At 48.3% G+C, this 26,754-nt stretch overlaps 1 protein-coding gene across 1 annotated transcript; it reads left to right on the top strand.

The window, feature by feature from the left end:
- Positions 1–20,689: 20,689 nt before the first annotated feature.
- On the top strand, positions 20,690–26,474 carry LSM8 (LSM8 homolog, U6 small nuclear RNA associated). The gene is made up of 4 exons (XM_005285759.4): positions 20,690–20,842; positions 22,025–22,065; positions 23,516–23,643; positions 26,218–26,474. Exons 1-4 carry the CDS (start codon positions 20,812–20,814, stop codon positions 26,306–26,308), a joined length of 291 nt encoding a protein of 96 aa, XP_005285816.1. The 5' UTR covers positions 20,690–20,811; the 3' UTR covers positions 26,309–26,474.
- The last annotated feature ends 280 nt before the right edge of the window (positions 26,475–26,754 follow it).

Here is a 26,754-nt window from a genome sequence, read left to right as displayed (position 1 = left end):
CCCGCTTCAACAGTCCCTGGAACTGCATGAAGTCATCCGCCGAGGTAGGCAGTGGTGGCATGTGTGCAGAAAATGTACCTTCCTGATCTGTGCCCATCTCAGTGTCATCACCGACATCCTGAGCCTCCGTCGTCTGCAGGGTGGAGGAAGTGGGATGAGATCTCCGCTCGCCTCTGTGAGCCATGGGTGGCCTAGAGTGAGGGCCCCTGTGAGCTGCCTAGGGTTCCCAATGAGCCCATTGCATTGGGAAGGCCATCGGTGGGTACAGCACACCAATTGTTGTTACAAGGAGGAGGGAGAAAAACTGTTGTTCTTAACCTCTGAGGATAGGACAAGAAGCAATGGACTTAAATTGCAGCAAGGGAGGTTTAGGTTGGACATTAGGAAAAACTTCCTAACTGTCAGGGTGGTTAAGCACTGGAATAAATTGCCTACGGAGGTTGTGGAATCTCCATCATTGGAGATTTTTAAGAGCAGGTTAGACAAACACCGGTCAGGGATGGTTTAGATAATACTTAGTCCTGCCATGAGTGCAGGGAACCGGACTAGATAACTTCTCGAGGTCCCTTCCAGTCCTATGATTCTATGATCCACGGCGATCCATACCATGGGTGAGCCATCTGGTTTTAAGGGTGTTTGGACCCTATATGGATCCAGGGTGGCCTTTGATCTTGTGGTGATGAGTGCTGTGGTTAGAAGGTGCATGGCATCTGCATATCATTATCCTCGTCTTCGCTGGACAAGTGTAAAGCGGCATGAGGAGTATGGGGATCACTGCTATAATGTTCAGGAGAGCCCTCGGTATTGAGTAAGGAGGACTGTGGTGCAGAACAGATAGCCAAGTCACTCTGTTGTAGCAGATTCTGTGGCGTTTCAGTTGTCGGTACCATCGGTGCCGATGGGGGCGCCCTCGTCAGTGTCGGTGCTGTCAGAAGTTGTGGTAGTTAAGGTGGTGCGGTCAGTGCCAATTTGGCTTTCTCTACTGGTGCCGACTGCGATGTCAGTGTGGAGGGTGGAGGCATGGTGCCTGAGGAGATACTCGATACCAAGTCCCTAGCAGGTGAGGTTGGTGCCATGGAGGAGGCATGTCTCCGTCTGTGCCTCAACTCCGTCTCCTTCACTCGGGACTCGGTGGTGATGGAGCTACCCAGAGCATTATTGGTGCTCACCCGAGCATGTGTTGGCATCGGGGCTAGAGACCTGGCAGGAGACCATAGTTGTTTCTGTGGTGCTGTCTGCGGAGATGTCTATGCCCTCTTCCTCAGTCTTTTAGACGAAGACATGTCTCCTTTCCCTGAAAGGGGGCTGCCCAGAGAGGTGGTCCATTGGTCGGTCTCTGGTTGGAGAGATTTCTCCATCAGGATCACTTTTAGTCGGAGATTCTAGTCATGCCGGACTCTTGCCTTCAGGTTATTACAATGTGCTTATTTCTGTGGTATATGCGCTTCACTGAGGCATTGGACGAATTAGTGCCCGTCAGAAATGGGCACTGCTTCATGGCAGGAGCCGCATTGCTTAAAGCCTGAGGAGCCAGGCATCTTTAACTGTTAACTGACCCCATTGCGGGGAAACTACAGGGAGGGGAAATTGGGAGAAAGTAAAAAAAAAAAAAAAAAAAAAAAATTCTAAACAAAAAACTAAGACTATAAACAACTTTATAACTGCTTAACTAACTATTTAAACTACTATTTTTAAAGGTTTGGGGAGAATGGTGAACACTGCCCCAGAGCTTTGTCTTCAGCCGATGATGGTTGAGAAGGAACTGGAGGGCTCGGGTTGTGTGTGTGCTAGATGCGGCAGCAAAAGACACTTACTGTGCATGTGGACACTGCCACTGTAAATCTCTGATCGACAGGGCCAGGACTCACCGATACCTGAAGTGGTGCACCCACAGGGACAGTACTCGAAGAACACCCATTTCCCCATCCCAAAGTGGATGGGGTATACTTGCCCTGCAACACATGATGGAGAATGCGGGCAGTGATCAGGACTTGCCGAAAGACCTGAACAGGGAAAACTGAGAGGGACATACCCTTTTTTTTTTTTTTTTTCTCCCGTATCGGTCACTGCGAACTAGAATGGAGACTGACAAGTTCTTGAAGTGGCTGCTGGAGAGCCAACAGCAGCAAGCAAGGCAACAACAGCAGCACCAGGCACAGTTATTGCAGCACATTACCACTCAACAACAACAGGTGATGCAGGAGCTGGCCGCCCAGCGCCAGGCCCAGCAGGAATGACTGGTCCAGCAAATGGTGACGTTGCTGCAGTGGGGAGGGATGCCTTCCACCACCCCAGCAGAGCTGGACGTGGGAACCCTCCCAACTAGCCTCTAGGTACAGCTCACAAAAATGGGGCCCAGTGACGACCCTGAGGCCTTCCTGGTGACCTTTAAATGTTTGGCCACCTAAGTTCCCTCTAAGCTGTGTGGCCACGTGACCGCCTATTAAGCTCAGAGCTACGGTGAGGAGACATTCCTCTCCCCAAGCCCTGGACCATCTGCGGTGTCCCTCCCCTGGCCCCAACCTAGCCCAGTCCCGGACCTGCCGTGGCTGGGGGACAGGCGCCTCTCCCCCTCAGCCCAGGTGCTGCTGCAGGGAGAGAGCTGGGGGGGTTTCCTCTCTCCCCACAGTAGCCCCAGGGAGCCCCACTGCACCCCATACCCCTCATGCCCAGCCCAACCCCAGAGTCTGCAGCCCCAGCTGGAGCCTTCAACCCCCACACTCCAATCCTCTCCCCCAGACCTGAGCCCCTCATCCCTGGCCCCACCCCAGAGCCCACACCCCCAGCCAGAGTCCTCATCTCCCTCCCACACCCCATCCCTGAGCCACCTCCCACACTCTGAACCCCTCAGTCCCACCCCTCCACATGAATTTTTTTGTGTGCACCAATATGGAGGTGATGTGTCACAAATCACCTCCATATCTGTGTACATAACAAAATTCATTCCTCACATGGGTGGGAAAAATTAGAGGGAACACTGGTGACCACTGCTGCCCAATGGCTTCTAGAGCACTAGGCCATCTTCCTGGCCGCATATGTGATGGGGGCCAGTCCAGTCAGCGTACCGGACGCTGGATCCCCTAGACACCCTGAGATATGGAAAAGTGAAAGTGGCCATCCTAGACCAAACAGGCATCAGCCCCAAAACTTACCGCTAACACTTTTGCCAGGAATGGTAGCCCTGGGGCTAGGCTGAGGGCATAGCCCAATGCCTCCGAGACTCTGCCTAGTGGTGACTGGAGCCAGAAAAATGGTCTGAAGCCCAAGTGACTGATATAGTGAAGCTGGAGCAATTCACCCAAATCCTCTCTGCCAGGGGGGAAAGAATGGATGCAGCGACATCGGCCGGCAACGCTAACCAAGGCTGTTGGATTGATGGAGGATTACTTGGCAGCCGAAAGTACAGTACTGCAACCCCACACACCCGAAGATCTGGGAGGGAAAGACAGACCAGCCACAGGAAGCCCCCAACAAACCAAGCCAAGGGGATCGTGACACCTTCCCAGAGCACTGGTCCTTCTCCCTCCCGCCACCCTGACTCCATCCAGAGACAAACAAACAACTGAACCCTGACCTGGAGGGAAGAAGACTCGCCGGAGGGTCCCATCCTGACAAAACCAGATGCATTGGCCAGAGAAGCTCAGGACCGCTGCCACAAGTAGATACAAGAGGGGGTACTTTCAACAGGACTGCCCATATATGGACTGTAGCTATGGCCAGGTATGGGTAGCCAGCTCCTGGGCCCAGAAGGGGGGCCCAGAGAAAAGGGACCTCAGTGACAGCCCTGATTGACTCTGGCTGTAGCAAGACACTCATCTGAGGCAGCCTGGTCCCAGACCCCAAACCAGCAGGGACCAAGATTCAACTACAATGCATCCATGGGGATATACGGCTTTACCCAACTGCCCGGGTAAGGCTGGAGATCATCCACTATGACAGTCCTTCAGGTCAGCCTGGCCCCGAAACTGGCCTATCCTGTGATTCTGGGGCATGATTGGCCGTGGTTCCAGGAGCTCCTACGGGAATGTGGCTGTCAATCACTGAATGGTGAGAAGGAAGGACCAGCAAGAAGGGGACTGCTTGGTCGACCCACAGACCCTGACCTGGGGAAAGGGCTCTTTAACCCTCCGAAGGCTCCAGGTGAACCACGCCCCAGGGCAGAAATCCCCAGGGTGCCCAGGTCGAGCTGGAACACAATAGGAACAGAGGGAGGATCCTACCCTCAGCCGAGCCTGGGAACAGGCCACTACCCCAGACCAGGCCATCCCCCTGACCACCACAGGGACTCTGCTTTGAGATATGCGGGGAGGACCTTCTCTACTGGTGGTTAAGGACCCCCAGACCCAGGAAGACTTCCGGCAGTTGTTGGTCCCATGGAGGTTGCAGCAGGGCGTTCTACACTTAGCGCATTCAGTGGCCTGGGTGGGACATCTCAGGAGGGAAAAAACCCTCCAGAGGGTGGCACGGATGTTCTTTTGGCCAGGCATCCATTGGGAGGTGAAGAACTACTGTGCCTCCTGTTCCGAGTGCCAATGCACTGGACCAAAGGCACCCTCATCCCACTCCCCATGGTTGGGGTACAATTTGAGTGCATTGGCCCGGCCCTCATAGGACCGCTGGAGAAGAGTGGAACAGTCTAGTGATTGTTGACTATGTGACTCAGTACCCCAAGGCCGTTCCCTTGTGGGCAGCCATGGCCTCCAAGATTGCCACCGAGCTAGTAAAGGTCTTCACCAGGCTAGGGATATCCTGAGAAATCCTAATGGACCAGGGCACCAATGTGTTGTCATGGCTAATGGCTGAGTTATGCCACTTAATGAGCGTCCGGGCCCTCAAGACTTTGTTGTATCACCCTCAAACGGACGGGATAGTAGAGCAGTTTAACAAGACCTTAAAAACGATGCTGCGCAAGTTTGTAGAGGATGACTCATCGCACTGGGACACGCTACTCCCTGCCTTGCTGTTTGCTGTGCGAGAGGTCCTCCAGGCGTCAATTGGCTTCTCCCCCCTCAAGCTCCTCTGTAGAGGTCAACTCCATGGCAGTCTCGACCTCGTAAGGAAGGAATAGGAGGAACAGGAGACTCTGATCAGGGGTTCAGCCCACTATGTGTTGCAACTATGAGAGCAGTTCTGGATGCTCGGGGCCTTCACTCAAGAGAACCTGCTACAGGCTCAACAGGTGCAGGAACAACAGTAAAGCAAAGGGATGGGGCCACGTTATGTAGTTTTGAGCCGGGAGACAGGGTCCTACTCTGCTACCCTCCACTGAGTCCAAGCTCCTGGCCAAATGGTAGGGTCCGTTTGAGGTCACCCAGCGGGTAGGGCTGGTGGACTACAAGATCCAGCTGCCAAAGCGGCAAAAAGAGATGCACATGTACCATGTCAAACTACTAAAAGCCTGGTAAGCCAGGGAGGGCCTACTCATCACTACTTCCCCCCCCAGAACCCAAATTAGGGCCTCTGGTCGAGGGACCACTGGAGTCAGGACCAGTCATGATGGGAGCCAAGCTTAGGCCCAAGGAGCAGGGACAACTGTAGCAAGTCATACAGGCCTTCCCAGACATCTTATCGGCCCGCTCAGGGTGGATGACGACTGCGAGTCACCCCGTTGCTACTGTCCCAGGACAGAGGGTTCGCAACAACCACCAGCCCCCCCTTCCCCTTGGAAGATGTGGGATGCCATCCAGAAAGAATTGGAGATTATGTTGGATTTGGGAGTGGTGGAGTCGTTACGGAGTGAATGGCACAGCTGATAGTCTTGGTCCCAAAACCAGATTGGATGATTCGCTCTTGTAATGACTTTCAGAAGGTTAACACCATCTCCCGATTTGACACCTACCCAATGTTGTGGGCAGAAGAGCTCCTGGAATAGCCGGGACGGACCAAGTTCCTATCTATGTTATACCTGATAAAAGGGTACTGGCAAACATCCTTGACACCAAACTCATGAGCGAAAATGGCCTTCCCTAAACCATTCGGCCTGTATCAGTTCATGATGATGCCATTCGGACTACATGGGGCCACTGCCACCTTCCAGCAGTTAATGAACCAGGTTTTGCAGCCCCATGATCAGTATGCTGCCGTATACATTGATGACTTCGTAATATACAGTAACAGTTGGGAAGATTACCTCCAGCACCTCTCCAACGTGCTAAGGGCCATTAAAGAGGTCGGGCTCACAGCAAACCTGGCCAAATGTCATCTTGAGCAGAAGAAGGTAATGTACCTAGGGTACATGACAGGAGGAGGGAAACTGCAGCCCCTAGTAGATAAGATACAAGCTCTACAGGAGTGGCTCGCCCCGATAACGAAGAAGCACGTACGGCAGTTTGTCAACCTGGCTGGATACCATCGCCAGTTTGTGCCAGACTTTGCAATGCTAGCAGCCCCCCTGTCAGACCTCAGAATTCACAGCCCTGAAGGGTCCAGAGGTCTGTGGAATACGACACAGCCTTCCAGGCCCTGAAGGAACAGCTGGCACACCCTGACTTCATGAGACACTTCATTGTACAGACACATGTCTTGGCGATGGGGTTTAGGGCTGTATTGTCACAGGAGACCAACGGGGAGGAACATCTGATCCTCTACCTAAGCCGCAAGTTGTTTCATAGAGAGACCCAGTACTTGATGATCAAGAAGGCGGCCTTGGCTGTGAAATGGGTGGAGGACACCCTACGGTATTATCTGCTGGGGAATACCTTCCAGCTGATCACCGACCATGCACCCCTTTGATGGCTGAACAGTATCAAGGACACCAACACCCGAATCATCATGCACTAGTACCTCTTCCTTCAGTCCTATGATTTCTGCATGCCACATCGGCCAGGTAAGGCACATGCTAACGCAGACTTCTTCTCAAGATTGGGCAGGGAAGAGGAGGAGGTCGTGCACCCGTCAGGTACCCTCCAGAGGGGAAGGGTGTGTGACAGGGTATACTTGCCCCACACTGGACTAGGAGGGGTTAACCATGTACTTTGGCCAGAGGAAGCCATACCCCTCATCCCAGCTGGGCATGCTCAAACTGGAGCATCAGTATAAAGGGGAGCAGCCCAGCTCAGTCAGGGCTGACCACCAAAGAGAGAGGATGCATGCTGTGGGCTCCCGCCCAGGAGCTGCTGGAGCCCAAGACCACAGAGGCCAAACCCGCCAAGATCTGGACAGACACTCTGCTACCTGCAGACACCCAGGAAGCATCAGAACTGTCGGGAGCTTCACAGGCTGGAGACCCAGGAGAGACGAAGACCCTGCCACTGGAAGACACGGTAGGAAGTAGCCCAGAGGAACTAGACATTGATCCAGTTGTAGGACCAGGCACTAAGTCAGTATGTTTCAGTCAGATCCCTGCTGACCCAGTGGCAAGTACACTTGCTGCTGGCAGGGCCCTGGTCTGGGACTTGGTGGAGAGGGACGACCTGGGTCCTCCTGACCCAGCCACCTGGCCTATCCCCCTCTAGCCATCAGTCCAGCGAGGCAGGGCAGCCGTATTGACTCTGACCACTAGGCCGCGTAGCCCTGCTAAGGAGGGCACTCATATTGATTCTGGCTGCTAGGTCATACCACCCTGAGACTAAGGATAGTCAGGTGGATGCAGCCATTGGGCTATAACACCCTCTTCCCCATCCCAAAGGGGCTCAGGGTGTATTTGCCTGGCAACAGTGGGACTGATGCCTGTTTTCTGCTCAGGGCTTCTGCTTGCCTCAAACATCTTTCAGTTGGATATATAAGCCTCCTTTAAAAATAATAATTTTTTTTCTGTAATGGAGTAGCTCAGACAGAACAAAAATTTGTTAGTGAATGTATAAATGAGATATATTGCAGAGACTAGATATCAGTTACCAGCTCTGCTTTAGCTAGAAACTGAAGATAATTATATGCCTCCCTACCAAACACATTTTAATAATCCAATCATGTCATAGCTTAGATTGTATGTCTAGGTTTTCAAAGAAACTGGAAGCGTATTTCAAAAATCACTTTAAGGTGATTGCCATCGGTTTAAAAAAACCCTTTTCAAAGCTGTCTGCTTTTATTAAGCCAAATGCATTTTCAGTATTAACAATACAATATGTTTTATAAAAAACTCTTCCGTTATTTACTATCTGCTACTAAAGTGATGTTCGTCTAAATAATCAGCGTTCTTAGACTGAATGTGGGAAACAATATTACATAGCAGTTATGAAGGAAAGAGACCTCATACATAAAGGGTTTCCACTTTAATTTCAGTACTATGCCTTCCTTCCTTCCTAATCCAATGGTAGTGTTGCCTGAGTAAAAATTTGAGACAGGGTCCAAAATCACAATGAATTTGATCATGGATATAATGGACATGGTGCATATTCAGTGAAAAATAGTCTTAACAGTTTAGGAAAGTTATAGCCTCCTGCCAAAAAAATAGCTTTTTAAAGATTTAATTTTTTACTATTTCCTATTTCCCATTGTATCAAAGATGCGAGGTCACCCTTGGAGATTGACAGCGAGGGACAGCCAGAGGCTGCGCTCACCATGCCAGAAGTAGAGGGACGGGACAGGAACTATAAAAGGCAGGCCCTATAGTTCAGTTGGGCTGGAGCTGCCAGGGAAGACTGATGCATCTAGCTGCCCAAGGACTGGCAAGTGCTCCCAGACCTGCTGGCTGATGGAGACGCTGAGGACTGGCCACAGTTTCCAGTGCTGTTGGCCGACTGAGGAGCTGCCATGGCTGCCACCTGAGGACTGATCAGAGGTGCTGGCTGACTGACACTGAAGAGCTACTGGGGCTGCTGCTGGCCACTTACCTGGGGGAGACTGAGGACAACTACAATGTAAAGGTACCAAACCTTGGGGATGTAGGAAGTAGCCCAGGGAAACTAGACAACAGTCTGGTTGAGTGCTGGCCTGATACAAGGTCAGTGTGTTGTGGGTGGATCCATGCTGACCCAGTGGTGGACCACTCTGCCACTGTTAGGGCCTTGGGCTGGGATATGGTGGAGTTGGGTGGGCCTGTGTCCCTTTACCCTCTGCCACCCCATCGGGTGGCAGCCTCCACACATAGGCCAGGAGGCCTGTCAGTCTACTGTCTGCTGAGCTAGGACACTAGACTATGTTTGGTGCTCACTCTGGCCTGAGCCCTAAACTCTTACCTGCTCTACCCTACTCTAGAGACAGCTAATTTCCTCCTTGTACAGACTGCCATTCCAGATGCCTGACAGCAAAGAGGTGTGGCTGTCCTCAGAGATGGCAAGCGAGGGATGGCCATGCACGCCTACATGCTTACACTCATGATTCTTCAGTCATCTTTTCCCCATGTGCATAACAGACCATCACCTGTTTATACACCCCAGGAGTGATTACAAAATACCAGAGTCAGCCATGTATGCACTGTACACATTCAGAATAATATAAGATAATGTTGAGAGCCCTTGGGAAGAACAGATTGCATATGTTAGCTTCCTGGCAGCAGAGACTTGCGCATTGACAGTCGATTTGGATATTATGCTCCCATTTACAGTAGACTTTATTCATAAAAAACAGAGCTAATTTCAGCATCTGGCTCATCATTTATGCAGTGTGTAGTGGGGTGGTTACCCTGCTCCTGCAGAGGGATTTAAAACAGCCCTGGCAGAGGGCTGGGGCAAAGGGAAAAGCTACTGGGCTGATTGGGGAAGTAGCCACAGCTGGGCCATGCCCCAATCAGGCCCCAGCTGGCCTGTATAAGAAGGCTGGGAGCCAGGGGCTCAAGTAGTCTCTCTCTGCTTTCAGAGAGAGAAGGACCTGGCTGCAGGGAGCTAGACAGGGTACCTGTAGTGGAGCAGGGCTGGGGAAAGGCTGGGGAGCTCCAGCCTGGATAGCCCCAGGCTGCGGCCTGGTGATAGACCAAGGGATACTCGGGGATGCAGAGGGCAACCCAGGACTAGGCCAAGGCAGCAGGTCCAAACCCAACCTTGCCGATGATGAGTGGCCTATACTGCAGTCTGCCCCAGAGAGTGGGGGCTAGAAGGTGACTGGCAGTGACCTTATCCTGAGGTGAGGTGGGGTTAGTGGGTGGGGGTTCCCCTGGGAGGGGAGACCTAGTGTGTGTGGGTACTGCCAGGGGGCAGCACCCAGAGCAAGGGACAGTGGGGTCCTAGGAGGGACATGGGGGCCAGTGCAGAGGACAAGGTGGATCACTGGCCTGCAGAGGGAGCTCCAGAGGCTGGTGAGCTAATTCCCTGGATGACCAGCAGGAGGTGCCACAGTGGTGAGTCTGGCCCTCTTACACAGTGTCTGAGAAAATGAAGCACCTTTTTTAAGACACAACCTACCCCAGTATGTCATGTGGTGATGATTTTAGCCAATTTTTGGCAAGAATTAATGGAAATGAGTATATTTGCATATTGATTTATTCTCCTTTTCTCACTTTAAACATTTTGTTATTGAAGGAAAAAGCAACCAGGTGGGAGAAATCACAACAATGCTTGTCCTTGACATGTGGAACATTTGGCTTGACACACTACCCTGGAACTTTTATTTGCAGGTTAACAGAATAAGTATGTCACCAAGGTAATACTCAGGGTATCCTGAATAGGAAAAAGGAGAGAACTGACTGTATTGCTCTTACAGTCCCTTGCAAACTCATCTAGTTATGCACCAGTGCAGTGGTGGGGGAGGCAGAATGAGTTCTAACAGTGTTTGGTTTTTGTTTTGTTTTTTTTGTTGTTGTTGTTTTTTTTTTTTTTTTGGTAACAAACAAGTGAATAATTGCCTAAGAAGGATGGTTAAGGCATTAGACTGAGAGTCAAGAGATCTGGGTTCAATTTCTGGCTCTGCCACAGACTTCCTGTGTGATCTTGGACAAGTTTCTGTGCTTGAGCTTCTGATCTGTAAAATAAAGCTAACAATTCTTTCTTGGCTTTGGGGCAGGAACTGTCCCTTATTATGTGTATGTACAGTGCCTAACACAATAGGGCACTGATTGACTGGGGCCTCTTGGTGCTGTTGTAATACAAATAATAATCAACTGGACTTGAGTTTGGGATTCAGGACTCCTGGGTTCTTTCTGTTTCTACTCCTGACTTCAGTGTGGGATCCTGGATAAGTCAGTTAACCACACTGAGATTCAGTTTACATACTATGTAAATTAATACTTCCCTTACAAAATATTGTAATGCTCTATGTATGCAGAGTACTTTGAGGTCCTACAGCAAAAGGAACTATAAAAGTCCAGAACTGTATTAGTAGCCTGTCCAGTACAACCTTAATACAACCAAAAAGGAGAATTATATCTGGAGAAGGTGCTCTGAAACACCAAGACAGTCTGAGTTCAGCTCCATATAAACATCTACTGTGGATTGTAGAGAAAGGAAGTGAATTTGAGTGACATTTCACTCACTTCTCTGACTATTCAATTAGATAAGGCTAATATGTTAAGTGTTTCTGAACAAGAACTTAAGGGACAAGCATCTGTAGCAATAATCAATAGTGCCATAGCAAAGTGGTTGATAATGAAAAGACAGTTACCACGGGGATGTCTGAACTACTTTAGTTATTTCTAGATACTATGCAGTGATGGTAGCCACTCCATAATTGAAGTTAGCTTACTTAATAGGAAGTTTATTATAAGCCCCATTTTCAACACCTCCCACAACTACCCCTCCCCCACAACTGATTTCCTGACATTTCAGACCCTGCATCTGATCACCTTAGAGTTGCCATGCTTACCTGCAAAGTAAGTCTCAAATGCTATAGGTGCCCATACACTTCCCCCAAAAAGCACAGGGTGAAAAAGGGTCAGGATCTGGGCAAAGAAGGGCTCTGCCTGAGAAGACATGGGTTTAACGTCATTCTAATGAAGCACTTAACTATGCACTCTGCTCTTTGGCACTGCTCCTGCTACTCGGCAGGACAAGCCCACTTCAGCATATCAGTAATGCTGGATCAGGTTTCCTTGTGTTCCCTCTATTGCTATCATTTTTTTTTTAAACCACGTGGTTATGCATGAATCACTCAGCACCTGCTCCATGCAGGATCAAGCCCATTATGTATACTACATCCACTTACACAAGTGCTACAACAGGGGTAGGCAACCTTTCAGAAGTGGTGTGCCGAGTCTTCATTTATTCACTTTAATTTAAGGTTTCGAATGCCGGTAATACATTTTAACGTTTTTAGAAGGTCTCTTTCTATAAGTCTATAATATATAACTAAACTATTGTTGTATGTAAAGTAAACAAGGTTTTCAAAATGTTTAAGAAGCGTCATTTAAAATTAAATTAAAATGCTGATCTTATGCCACCAGCCTGCTCAGCTCGCTGCCAGCCTGGGGTTCTGTTCACCTAGGCCGGCAGTGGGCTGAGCAGGGCCTATGGCCGGGACTCCAGACCGGGGGGGGAGGGGGTTTCAGGGATCAGGGCAGAGGGCTGGGTGTGGGGGGGTTCAAGGATCAGGTCAGAGGGCTGGGGGCTATGGGTGGTGCAGGGCAGAGGGCTGGGGGTGTGTTGGGGTGGGGGGTGCAGGGCAGAGGGCTGGGCTGCTCGGCTCGTTGGGGTGCTCCCAGCCCCCTGCCCTGAGCGGCTCATGGCAGGGGGCTGGAAGGGATATGCCCTGTTCCACCCACTTCCCCCAGGCTCCGTCTCTGCCTGCTCTTCGGAGCAGTGTGCACACTGCCGCTCTTCCCCCTCCCCCTCGCTAGGGCCATCAGCTGATTGGCACAGGGACGGAGAGGAGGAGGGGCAGGAAAGCACTGCTGGGGGAAGAAGAGGGGGAGGGGGGAAGCTTGGCTGCTGCAGAACCAAGCTTCTGCCTCCTGCCCCCGCAGGGGAGAGCGGGGGGCTGAGTGGGGCTAGGGGCCGGGACCGCGGCAGGGAGCTGCATGCCACTCAGAATCGGCTCGCCTGCCGTGTTTTGGCACTCATGCCATACGTTGCTGATCCCTGGTATATACAAAGAGAGAGCGCCCCCAAAACGCTTATATAGATCAGAGGTGGGCAACCTTTCAGAAGTGGTGTGCCGAGTCTTCATTTATTCACTCTAATTTTAAGGTTTCATGTGCCGATAATACATTTTAACATTTTTAGAAGGTCTCTTTCTATAAGTCTGTATTATATAACTAAACTATTGTTGTATGTAAAGTAAATAAGGTTTTTAAAATGTTTAAGAAGCTTCATTTAAAATAAATTAAAATGCAGAGCCCCCTGGACCGGTGGCCAGGACCTGGGCAGTGTGAGTGCCACTGAAAATCAGCTTGCGTGCCGCCTTCGGTACGTGTGCCATAGGTTGCCTACCTCTGTGCTACAACAATGCTACTTGTGCCAAATGAAAGACCCAGGGCACAATGAAAACCCATTTTGATAAATAATGATTTAATGTAAGTTATACAGGAGAAACATTGATTTTTTTTTTTCAGTGCAATTTATATTAAAACTAGCAGTAGGCCGTGTGTAAGTCCCCTCCAGACAGAGCTCTTTGACCATATACTATTCCTTTTATGTTGTGTTCTTGTAGAATGCAGCAAATGAAATGAGAAATGGAAGAGGTCAAATAGGCATTGCTACACAAAGCATTAAGATAAAGAGCATTATATTTAAAACTGTGAGATCTAGTCATCCTAACAGAAGCTACAGATTAGGAATGTATGATATGATGAACTTTGCCTTGATAAGCAGAAAATCTACCAGTACAGAAATATCTACTACCTGTAAGTAATTTAACAAGTGGGAATTTATCTATGGCTGCAACAAATGAAGTTTGCATGTTAATAAGTCAGTTCCTTAAATGTTCTTTTTATGTAGTCGTGTTCTTTTAGCATTCATTTAGACACTTGCTTTTCATTTAGAACAAATGAACGTGGGCATCTGTTTTCTCTGCAACTCTAGGTATGTGGGCATATAACAAATAGCATTATCCAGTCATTATTTCATAAAGCCCCCTAAAAATATACTTTGAAAGGAAAATGTTCAGTTTGTTCCTTTAAATTTTTTTTTTTTTTTAGTTTTGATGTCTTCGCTTTTCTGAGAGCAGAAAGATGTAATCTTATTTTTTTTAAGCTGACACATTGTTAGGATGCAGCATAATGAGAATGGAAATATGCTGTGCATATGTTAGCCAAAAATATTGGGGAAAATATATTTTTCTCATCAAAAGAGCTCTTTAGTGAAAACCGAGCTTTTCTGATATCTGGGATTACTACTGTAGGAAACCAATTCAGGTCAGGTGTTTGGTAACTGGGGCACCCTAAAGACAAATAGAATGTGCTGTGGGACCACTTGTCAAGCAGCCTTGTTTCTAAGGGGCTGTAACTCCTATTCAAAGCCTTCTAGAACTTTTAGATTGTTAACCTTTTCAAACACCTCATCTGCTTCATGCCAAATGCCCGTCTAAGGGTATTGAAATACACTATTTTAAAAAGATTTCAGGCTAGATTGTGGCCAGCACTGTGGAGGTGCACAAGGACCTTCACCCCCACCCTCACACACTTGTGTATCTGGGCAAGTGTCAGCCATATCCTATGTCCTGCTGCTGACATTCCACTGCCAACAGTAGAACTAGAAACCCGTAAGAAGGCAAGGCAGAGGTGGGTCATGTACCTGCTTTTTCTCAAGTGCGCACACACCAGCTGGTGGAGTTGAGTCAGTAAAAGGATGTAAAGGGTAAAGTTAAAAGGTGAAGCACTGGCTTTTGCTGTGTGCACTCTGCTCTTAAACCAATGATGTTTTCATTGTTCATTTTCCCTTTGTGGAGGCAGTGCAGATACAATGCTGACTAAGCCAGTGTGATTCCAGCGAATGAAAACTGATGTAGGAAGAGTGTTCTCTTGCATCACCAGCCTCAACCTTGAGGCTGACGCAAACCGCAGTCCATTCTTTCTTTCACTGCAAGATGGATTGAGTTGACTCTGACAAAGAGGCAAGAAATGGCAAAACAGATCATGTCCAGTACGCTTTGATCTCTTTGGAGGAATTGACATAGTGGAACTATACTGACTTACACCAGCTGGGGATCTGGCCTATAGAGCAGAAGTTACTGAAGCACAAGGAGCAAAGCTCAAGTCTCTGGTAGTTTCTGCAAGACTGCTCAGCAACTGTATGGCAAAAGAGTGAAGGTTGAAAAAGGAACAGGATTGGCACCAGGCTCCCTCTGGGGCTGACATGGGAATCATCAGACTCTGACAATACCATAGGGGACTGATGTTGGCCAGGCCTTTCATCTCCTGCACTAGACCTTTTCTAGAACTGTTTACCCCTGTCAACAGGATTATTTCTAGGGGACTTCACCTCTCCTTAACTAATGATTTCTACAGGTCATATCAAATGAGATGACTTCCAGCAGCATGCTAGGAGTGGATGTCATTTGCCTCTAGCTGCAGCCTGATAAGGCATTGATCCCTGCTGCCATTGGAGCAGAGGCCAGTGCACTTTGGAAGCTGTGAAATTAACTAGACACAGACACAGTAATAAGGTCATCAATCACACATCCCTCCAGTCACAACGCTCACACATAAAAAGCCATCTGCTTGCAGATGGCTCCTATGTCTGTACATATGCAGTGTTGTTGTAGCCATCTTTGTCTCTCTAATTTCCAACTTCTGTGGGTGAAAGAGAAACTTTCAAGCTTAAGCAGGTCTGTGAGCTCTGGATAAGCTCAAAAGCTTGTGTCTCTCACCAACAGAAATTAGTGTAATAAAAGATATTACAGAGGTGGGCAAACTACAGCCTGCGGGACCACCCTGTCTGGCCCTTGATCTCCTGACCGGGGAGGCTAGTCCCCAGCCCGGCTCTGCCCCCCCTCCCATCCCACACAGCCACGCAGGCAGAGCTCTGGGCAGTGGGGCTGCGCGCTCCTGCAAGGCAGTGTGTCTGGCTCTGGCCGGGCGGCACGGCTGCCAGACATGCTTCTCTGAGCGGCATGGTAAGGGGACCGGGGGGTTGGATAAGGGGCAGGGGATCCCGGGGGGCAGTCAGGGGAGAGGGAGCGGGGGGATTGGATGGAGCAGAGGTTCTGGGGGGGGTGTTGGATAAGTGTGGGAGTCCTGGGGAGCCTGTCAGGGAGCATGGGGGTTGGATAGTTGTGGGAGTCCTGGGAAGGGGTTTGGGGGTCCTGGGAGGGGGCAGTGGTCAAGGGACAAGGAGCAGGGGGGGTTGGATGGGTCAGGGGTTCTGAGGAAGGCAATCAGGGGGCGGGAAGTGGGAGGGGTTGGATAGGGGGCAGGGGCCAGGCTGTTTGGGGAGGCACAGCCTTCCCTACCCCGCCCTCCATACAGTTTTGCAACCCCGATGTGGCCCTCGGGCCAGAAAGTTTGCCCACCCTTGAGATATTATGTCACCTACTTTGTCTCTGTCTGTATATAGTAATTCATTGTACTATCAGGGACAGATTCTCAGCTGGATATAGATGAAAGGGAACAGCGGGGCAAAAGAGAGATACTTGAAGCTCCGTGTTCCTGAGGCTAGTGCTATGCTGGCTGACTGTGGCCCCCTCCCAGGGACCATCTGTCTGCCAGAGAGAAGCAGAGTGCTGCTGATCAGCTATACCCCTCCCCTAAGGTCAGTGGGTGGGTGGCAAGGGATCCAGACATGTCAGTTTTGCACACACTGAGGATTTCACCAAGATGGGGGAATTCCCAGTAAGTGAGATCTAACTGGTTTCTGCTCCTTTTGTGCTGCTGGAGCAGTACAAAGGGAGTGGAGTGGGCCACAAAATTTGTCTCCATGTATCTAGCCTGATCTCTGTTAAGTGTTTGAGATACCTTTAGCATGAAAGGCACTATATAAAACCAAACTGGTTTACTATGTCTTGTACAAATAAAAATACTCCTTTCTTCACTGCTTGACATGATAATGGAATGTCTCTTTTAATACTTCATTATCTCTTTCAAGAAAAAGAGAGGGAGAATGACTAACTCATTTTGATAAATGAGTTACTGGATGTATCAATCCAGTTCACAATAGAAACTGATGAGAAGGGCCAGAACATCCCTTCTGAATTAAAAAAATAACAGGTGAAAAGGATACTTCAAAATAGGGATGTGTAAATAGCAACTTAACATCCCAGCATGAATTTTCAGGGTGATCAGCACCCTATGAGTATATGTTCATTGAATGGGGATGTTGCATATGTGGAAAAAGCAAATTTTGCCCAAACATTACAAAAGCTCTCTTGTTTATAATTCCTGATGACCCAACACACAGCAGATTGCATATAGTTACAGCATTCAGCTCAGATGTAAGAGATCCTTTTCATGGAATGCCAAGTGGTAGCATGAGAGTCACTAACATCAGCTGAAAAATAAACAGAGTGAGTGTGTAATAGGTTTTCGGTCCTGAATTCCTGTAGTGGGAATATCATATGAGAGTCCATTCAGTAAGGTATAAGAAGCAGGCATCTGACTTTGATATAAATGTATACATAGAAAATTGTGCAATGTATCATGTCTAACAGTATTTTACATGTCACTTGAGCAATAGTCATGCCTGTCAGACCTAGAATGAGGTTCTCCTTGATATTTATGTTGTTGGAATTGCAGTTTATAATTATATGCAATAAAGAATTTCAACACAACAACACTCAGAACAGAAATTATATCCACAACAGACATCTGATGCATTCAGAGACAAATCTGTAATGGACATAATATCCCCTCATTCAGTAATGGAAAACTGATCTTCCAAAGGTGAAAAGCTGCAATGCATACAAATTCTGATAAGTGCATCTCACCAGTATGACATCAATACATATTTCAGAGTGGTAGCCGTGTTAGTCTGTATCCACAAAAAGAACGAGGAGTACTTGTGGCACCTTAGAGACTAACAAATTTATTTGGACATAAGCTTTCATGGGCTAAAACCCATGTGTCACCAATATGCCATATATTCAATTTGTTAATGATCCATCCTGTAAGTATACCTTATTCCCACTCAAGGAGCAATAATCCCCACATTGCCATCAATAACAACTACTTTCTCACAGGGCTGAGAAGAAAAGATGCAATTTAAACCTGCCTTTGGAAGCTTTACTTTGCTCACTTCTTGCTCCCTTTTTTCGCAGTGTTTTTTTTTAATGACATATGGATTATGGGGATTGGCCCTAACCATATGAAACTCATAATCACTTTTTCTACATGTATGTAAAGCACCTAGCATGTTCTCAACAATATTTACTAAATAATAAATAATCATTAATAATTTGAAGCACTCAGATACTAAGGTGAAGAGTGAGGTCTGAGAAACTAAACAGAATAGTGTATATGTACTTGGCAGAAATACATGTATTATTTTTATTTACCATGTATAGAACCATAAATACATGTACAGAGTGCAGTACAACAGGTAAGGTGTGCCAAATGATTAATAGATCCTGCCCTGAAGGGATTATATTCTAAGGCTGGTTCAATACAGTACAGAAACAAAGTCGCAGAAGATGATTTTATTCAGAATTTATCACAAAGTGAGTTTTACAGATTTTTTTTTAAGAGGTTGAGGAAACATTGTCTATGTTAATTATGATTAACGAGGATGTGAGGAAGATAGGAGCAAGTAGGGAGCCAGCTGTGGAGATAAATGGATGCATAGACACGACACATAGGCAGAACAAGGGCAGAGCAGGAGATAAGATCAGAGGCTTATATGGCAACCAAGTGATGACTGCCTCGGAGATGAAACACACTGTCATTCATAGATTTTTAAAGCTAAAAGGAAGCATTATGATCACCTTGTCTGACCTCCTGCATAACATAGGCTGTAGAATTTCACCCACTAACTCCTGCATCAGGCCCACAACTTTTGACTGGACTAGGGAGTTGAACCTGTTGCACATGCGCTGATTAAGCTGCGTAAATCTCAGGCAGGGCTGACACCTATCACGTGCTGCTTTAGGGCAGGAATTTGCAGCGGCTGGTTGGAGCCAGAACACCTCAGTGTGCATTCGCTTAAAAGCTTATGAGGATGAATAGAGGTAGGCATGCTTGTGGTTACACTCAGTGTGCATGTGCAGGCCAGAGTGGCTGTGGTGGGGTGGTGCAGAGAGGATTGAGGCGATAGGTGTTGGGCGGCAGCTGCGGGTCCCTCCCAGGCAAGGGACTGCCAGGCCTGCAACTGCAGCCCAGAGCTTGTGGTCTCCCAGGCCAGCTCCGTGCCCCTGCAGTCCTACTCCTGCTGGGTGGCAGATGGGAGGAGCGTGCCTGCAGCCTGCCCTGGGCTGTCGTGAGGGGGGGGGGGGGGGGGAGAAAAGTGGCTGAGTTTTTAACGCTTCCAAGTCAGGGTGTGATGGCGGGGGGGCAAAGGGCAGGGCCCCAGTAACTGCCCCTCTGCCCAGCTCTGGATACAGACTGTGACTGTGTCCTGCCAAGCGAGCCACAGGAACAGGGGTGCTTGAGACTAGGCTGCCCAGATCAGCCCAGCTCTGCTGTGGCTGTTTGCTAAGAACTTGCAGATACTGTGTATAAAATGCAGTTGTCTGCAGAGATGACTGATCCCCGAATGTAGCATGGTTAGGCCACTGAGATCAAGACAGCACATCGTCTGACAGGAGCTGCTATCTGCCTGTGCTACACTGATACTGAAATGAGTAAGGCCATGACATGGAGCTCCAAGGCCTGCATTTGGCACTTGTCCAAACTTTGACCACCTGGTATTGAAGAGGAGAATTATATTCTGCCTCCAGTGAGAAACATAACATTCAATTGTTTCTGTAACAATTCCATCAGAGCAAGATGTCTTTCTAAAAGATGCTCTAGCCCAGAGATTCTCACAACAAAATTGTTGGTGACCTCAGAGTGCAGCAACCAACTCTTGCTGGTGGCCACACACACATTTTTCCCCCCAAAATACTTAATTAACTTTAGGAAAAACAAATGAATACAGACATATAAATATCCAAATCATTGTATTTGTGTAGGGGTTTTTATGCAGACTCAATAAAAATAATACTGTGAACAGTGATATTTATGTTTGTTAAATATCAATCACTTTTCACAGGACACTTAATAGCTACCTGGGAGGCTGTGGAAAGTGATATTAACATACATACAAGTATCACTTTTCACAGCCTCCCAGCTAGCTAGTATGTCTGCTGTGAAAAGAGATACTTACATGTTTGTTAATATCACGTTTCTCAGCAAGTCCCAGAACAAATTAAGCCCGGGGGTGGGGTGGAGGGGATGCACGGGGGAATGGATGCGGGGCAGGGGTCGCAGAGGGAGGGGAGCCCAGGGCAATGGAGGGATGGATGCAGGAAGGCAGTGGGGTCCAGGGGAGATGGGGGTGGGTGGTGAGCCCTACCACTGCTCAGCTGGAGCCGGGGGTTAGCACCCGCTGCCGTCAGTCAGTGCCCGCGGCAAGAGCCCAAAGCCGAGGCAGGAGCGGCACAGCCAGGGCCGGGGGTCAGTGCCCGTGCCCAGACCCTGGAGCTGGGGGCCGGAGCCGCGGTGAGAGCCCGCTGCGGCACGGTCAGGGGTCGGAGCCTGAAGTCCCAGGGGCCGCGCGGCCAGCGCTGGGGGTCAGCCCCGAACCCCCGCGGTTGGAGCTGGGAGTTGGCGACTGAAGCCCCGTGGCCGGAGCCCTGGTCCCGCCGCCGCCAGCCCAGCGCTGAAGCCCGAGCCCGATTATCCCCCGAGAACTCGCCCTGCTCCTTCTTCAGCCTGAGGGAGGGCGGGGGAGGAGCCAATGCTTGGCCCCGCCCAGGAGGCTGTCGTAGCCGCGGGAAAGCCCCCCCACATCTCCCCTCCCCGCCCCTCCCAATCCTGCGCGTGCGCAGTGAGGCAGGCCAGCTGCGTCTCTCAACGTTTGGCGCGGGAAGTCTCGCGGGACTTGGCTGCCGGTCCCGGTGGTGCTAGCAAGCAGCGCGCGGAACGGAGCCGTCGCCGCCATGACCTCCGCGCTGGAGAACTACATCAACCGTATCCTTCCGCCGGGACGGGCTTGTGTGCCGCGGAGGGCGGGCTGGGGAGCAGCGGGGGGGGGGAAGGTCTACAGCGCCCTCTCTTCCTCCCCTTCCCCCCTCAGGGGTCGGTGGCGGCTGCTCCTCCGAGACCCTTGTGGGAGCCCCTCCCCCCACCACACACACCGGCTCAGCCCGGGGGGAGATGGAGGCTACGGCCTTCCCGGTCCGTGGGGCTCTGCGGGGAGGGGGCTGGGCCAGTGCTGCCCACGGTGCCCTAAAGAGAGCGAGACCTCCTGGTGCCGTCTGGCGTGGGGCAGCGCGGCCTAGAGGGCAGAGCACTGAGCTGGGGCTCAGGAGACCTGGTTTGGTTCTGGGCTCCGCCACTGCTCTGCTGGTTGACTTTGGGCAGGTCACGTCAATGTTCGTGCCTCAGTTTCCCCATCTGCGAACTGAGGCTAATGGCCGTGACCCACTCTGAGCTCTATGGATGAAAACTCCAGGTCTGAACAGATCGGGGCACTACTCTGAACCAAGGCACATTCAAATTGAAAATGAGGCATACATTTTTAGTAGTGAGGGTGATTTACCATTGGAACAAACCAGCCAGGGATGTGGTGGATTCTACATCTCTTGATGTCTTCAGCACAACACTGGTTGGTTTTTGGGGTAATATGTTTTAGCCCAACACAAGTTAAGGTGGACAATATGGGGGTAAGTGGGTGAAATGTGATATGCCGGTCAGACTAGATGATCTAATGATCCAATTCTGGTCTTAAATTCAGTGAATCGATGAACAAAATAAATAGCCCAGAGTCAGAAACTCTAATGGGATGGCATACCTAAAATGCTTTAGGGAGCCAGCACTGGCTGTCTGAGGCTGTCCTGATGATAAAGCAAAATACTTCACTCTATGTATTTGGGGGTCTGCTGCTTTGATTTATGGCTCTCCTGCAAATGAAAGCACAATGATGCTGGTTTGACAGAACAAAAAAATTATCCCAGACCACTGCTAATTTCAGAGGTTGGTTTTATCAGTCAGTTAACACATTTCTTTAACTTGAGTAAGAAATTCTTAAGGCACAAAGTTAATCTCTTGAATCATAATTTATATTACAGATTTGTGTTGAACGTAACACCTTCATCTTGTTTCAAGCTGTGAATATGTTTTCTTTAAACATTTCCTTGACTGTACTGTTAGGTACTGTTGCAGTAATTACTTCTGATGGAAGAATGATTGTGGTGAATATAAAATTACTACTATGTAAATAGTGTTGTTTGAATTATGTGGGTTTTTAAAAAATAAGTAGATCATTCAACTTCTAATGGTAGATGCTACACACAAATAACAAAGCATGGAAACTAACCTTTTTTAAAGAGACATCACTTTTAAAATCCTGTCAGTTTAAAAAGAACAGGAGTACTTGTGGCACCTTAGAGACTAACACATTTATTAGAGCATAAGCTTTCGTGGACTACAGCATATGCATATGCATCCAAAGAAGTGGGCTGTAGTCCACGAAAGCTTATGCTCTAATAAATGTGTTAGTCTCTAAGGTGCCACAAGTACTCCTGTTCTTTTTGTGGATACAGACTAACACGGCTGCTACTCTGAAACCTGTCAGTTTAAAAACAAGTTTCAGATACTGTTGGGGTATGAAAGACCCACACAAACAGGGAAAACTAACTATACAGCAGAAATGGTGAAATTGGCTATCTGTAATTGGCTGTCAACTGTGCAAAGTACACTTGAAAAAAGTAACTCCCTCTAATACAGTGGTTTTGAAACAGCAGGTCGCGACCCAGTACTGGGTCTTGGAATGTAAGGCAGTGGGTTGCGGTGGCTCTGGTCAGCACCATCGACCGGGCCATTAAAAGTCCTGTCGGCAGTGCTGCCTGGCTAAGGCAGGCTACTCCCTACCTGTCCTGACGCTGTGCTGCGCCCCAAAAGCAGCCAGCAGCAGGTCCAGCTCCTAGCCGGGGGGCTCCATGCGCTGCCCCCACCCTGAGCAATGGCTCCGCACTCCCATTGGCCGGTTTCCAGCCAGTGGGAGCTGGTGGGTGCCTGTGGGCAAGAGCTGCGCAGAGCTGCTTGTGAGCCTCCTCCTAGGAGCCGGACCTGCTGTTGGCTGCTTCCGGGGTGCCGCGCGGTCCGTGGTGCCTCTCATTCCCAGCCCCACCCCAGAGCCTGCACCCCCAGCCCAGAACCCTGACCCCCTCCCGTACTCCAACCCCTGCCTCAGCCCTGATCCCCCCCCAACCAAGAGCCCCCTCCTGCATCCCAAACCCCTCATCCCCGGCCCCACCCCTGCACCCCAACCCTCTGCCCCAGCCCTGAGCCCCTCCCACACTCCAAACCGCTCATCCTCAGCTCCATTGGGTTGCAGGCATCAACAATTTTTTTCAACTGAGTTGCTAGAAAAAAAGTTTGAAAACCACTTCTCTAATATTAAAGTTACAGTAATCTTAACTGTTACTTGTAACATGATAGTAAATGATAACAATCTTAAACTGACTCTCTGCTTTCAAGTTCCAGTCTCTAACAGTACATGTTTATTCAGCTTTAAAGCTCAGAGTAAAATCTAGAATGATCATCTCTTCTACAGTATATTGCTGCCTGAGTTATTCTTGTGCACTAAAATGAAAAACTTAAAGATCATTGGAAGACTTAATTTTTTTGTGCACTTTTCAGGGAACTCTCAAAGGGTTTGATCAGACCATCAACTTGATTTTGGATGAAAGCCATGAACGAGTGTTCAGTTCTTCACAAGGAGTTGAACAAGTAGTATTGGGATTGTACATTGTTAGAGGAGATAATGTGTAAGTATAGCTTATTCTTTTCTAATCCAATCAAATCAGAATTAGTTAAAAATGTTTAAAGCTGTAATGATGCAAGATGTCAGATTGATAAACCTAGAAACCCTAAGTTCTCTTTATCCACAGGTTCAGAACAGACAGTAACAGTAAACCTCCCTCAACCTTGACATAGTGGGCAAACATCTGTAGAATGGCTAAAATAGTTCAGTCTCCAGCCAAGAAGTGTCCCAGTTAGTACTAGCTCAGATGAAGATGTGCACACTTGTCACTAGAAAGTGAGGAAGACATTTTACAAAGGCCCTGAATAGAGCCATCAGAGGGTTCAGTTTTTGGTCAGTAACAGCTTTAGTCATATTCAAATTGGTAACCTAGAGCATTGTTTCTCAGATGCAACCACGACAGCCTCCTGGGCAGAGATGGGGAGGGGGCAAAGCAGCGGCCAAGCAGCGGCCCCTCCCTGCAGCGCCTAGGGATGGGCTTCAGCCCCCTCACCTGCCGTCTTCAATTGTGGGACTGTGGGGGCAGGCTTCACATCCCCACCCCTGCCCAGTTTCAGCTGGAGGCTCTGGTGGCAGGCTTCAGCCCACCCTGCTTGGCTTCAGCCAAGGGACTCTGGGGGAGGGCTTCAGCCCCACCCCCGCGCCCCTTCAGCCATGGGCCTCTGGTGGTGGGCTCTGGGCTTCAACCCCCCAGGGTGGTGGTGCTCTGTGCTTCAGGCCCCCTCTTTCCCAGGTCCAGATGTGGGGCTCTGGGCTTCAGCCCAGGGTGGTGGGGCTTCACGCCATGGTCAAGAAGCAAGGAGCAGAGTGAGCCTGGGGTGCAAGGCCCCGGAAGGGAGCTTGGGGCAATGGGGGGAGGGGGGAGCAGTGGTGTCCAGGGGTGTGCTAGGGAGTCCTGGGAGGACAGCAGACGCTGGAGGGGAGGCTGTGGGAGGCAGCGGAGGCCAGGGGCACCAAAATACAACTATACATTTTTCTTATTGAGTCTGAAAAAAAAAAAAAAAACCCTACATACATGAATTGCATACATGATTTGGACATGTATATGTGTATATTTATTTGTTTTTCTTGAAGTTAATTAAGTATTTTAGGAAACTTTGTCTGAGCGGCCACCAGCAAGAGTTGCTGGCCACACTCTGAGACCACCAAAAAATTTGTTGTGAGAACCGCTGACCTAGAGGTGAAAGGGAATTGTATACTTCAGACCTGGTGACCTGTAATAAAAATTGTAACATGAGTTCTCATTTGTGGATTTAGGATTTATTATTTATTTGTATTACCATAGTGCCCAGGACCCCATTGTGCTAGGTGCTGTACCCACACACAACAAAAAGGCCATACCTGCCCCAAAGAGCTTAAGTATAAGATGAAACAACAGATCCTGGAGTACAAGGAAATAAAATTGGTCAACATGATAGGAGCAGGCTAAGCAGTGTTTAATATTCTGTAAATATCATGGTAAAGAATAATTAAGTAGAGCTGGATGAAGTTTTTCAGATGAACAGTTTATTTGTCAAAAATGCAGTTTTCAGTCTACCAAACTATTTTGTGTCGAGTTTGCCAAATACACCTCTATTTCGATATAACACTGTTCTCAGGAGCCAAAAAAATCTTACTGCGTTATATCGAACTTGCTTTGATCTGCCGGAGTGCGCATCCCTCCCCCCCCCCCCCCCCCCGAGGACTGCTTTACCGCGTTATATCAGAATTCATGTTATATCTGGGTAGAGGTGTAGTTTCAACCAAACTGAAAAATTTGAAACACTTTTGGTAATGTCAAACAAAATGTTTGATTTCCGTTAAAAAACAAATTATTTTTATTTTTCTGGCCTTTTTACCAAAGAAAAGAATTCACAAAATGGCTGGAGGAGGTGGTGCCTTCCTTATAACCGTTAGGCTACTCACCTAGGATGTGTGAGACCCAGGTTCAAATCACTGCTCCCATTGCAGCAGAGTGCCCTAGCCACTGGGTTATGGAGTATTCTGATATAGGGCTTTCTTAATCTCTCTTGAAGCTGTTCCACTTTTTGTAAATAATTAGTCATTGAAGCAGGGATTTGAAATTAGGTCTCCCACATCCCAGGTGAGGTCCTCAACTACCAGGCTGTAGAGTCACATCCCAGGTGAGTGCCCCAACTACCAGGCTGTAGAGTCATTCTCACTCTTTCCCCGGCCCAATGACTATGCATTGTTATTCATAGACAATCATGGTGATAATGAAGTCATTGCCCCAGGGAAAGCAAATGAGAATAACTCTATAGCCTTGCAGTTAGGATACTTGCCTAGAATGTGAGAGACCCAAATTCAAATCCCTGCTCCAGTGACTAGGAGTAGACAGATTTAATCCAGAGTTGTTGCTTCTAGATTGCCAAATGTTTGCAGAATATACTTATTGTTCAATTTTATTTTAATTTTTTTGCTCCAAACAAAATCTATGGGGAAAAATTACTGAAATTTTGCAGTTCTGTAATCACAAATCTCATTTTGGAATAGCAAGTCACTATATTTGTGGTTTTCATCTTGTTTCAAAATGGGACAATTTCTGCTAGTGGTATTTAATCTATTTTGTTACTTATAGTGCTGTCATTGGTGAAATTGATGAAGAGACAGATTCAGCACTTGACTTGGGGAATATTCGAGCAGAACCTTTGAACTCAGTAGCACACTGAAGAGGAGAAACACAAGGATGCACGAGGACTTTGTAAACTTTGGCTGTATAGAACTATTTAAAAAACAGCATGAAGATTTTTACAAATTGTTATAACTTGGTTGGGCCACACTTTTTTGTGTGAATGTGTTGTAGTTTGATATGTAAATTAAAATATCTACATTTTATTGAAGTCTCTCGTATAATTTCACTGCAAAGTAAACATATATCTAACATTAGCATTTAATTTCAGTGGCAGACTTGATACATAAACGACTCGTGAATGCCACTTGTGAAGTAGAAACAAATCACTACTCTTAAATGTGAAGTGTGCTTTACTGTATTGATTTGTAAATTACACTGCATAAACACAAGTCAATTTAACCTCTGCCAACAAGTAGCTTTTTTTAATGTGTGATATTTCAGTATTACAAATAGTGACATGTGTTGGACAAATATAGTTCTGAT

The sequence above is a fragment of the Chrysemys picta genome, chromosome 1, assembly GCF_011386835.1.
Source record: "Chrysemys picta bellii isolate R12L10 chromosome 1, ASM1138683v2, whole genome shotgun sequence".
Taxonomy (NCBI): Eukaryota; Metazoa; Chordata; order Testudines; family Emydidae; genus Chrysemys; species Chrysemys picta.
This window is presented reverse-complemented; position numbering and strand designations above follow the sequence as displayed.

Excerpts from the sequence above, each read along its gene's own strand:
- LSM8 (XM_005285759.4), top strand. The coding sequence starts at position 20,812 with ATGACCTCCGCGCTGGAGAACTACATCAACC. Across the intron at positions 20,843-22,024 it reads GCTGGAGAACTACATCAACC|GTACTGTTGCAGTAATTACT; the intron begins GTATCCTTCCGC and ends CTGTACTGTTAG. Across the intron at positions 23,644-26,217 it reads ATTGTTAGAGGAGATAATGT|TGCTGTCATTGGTGAAATTG; the intron begins GTAAGTATAGCT and ends TGTTACTTATAG.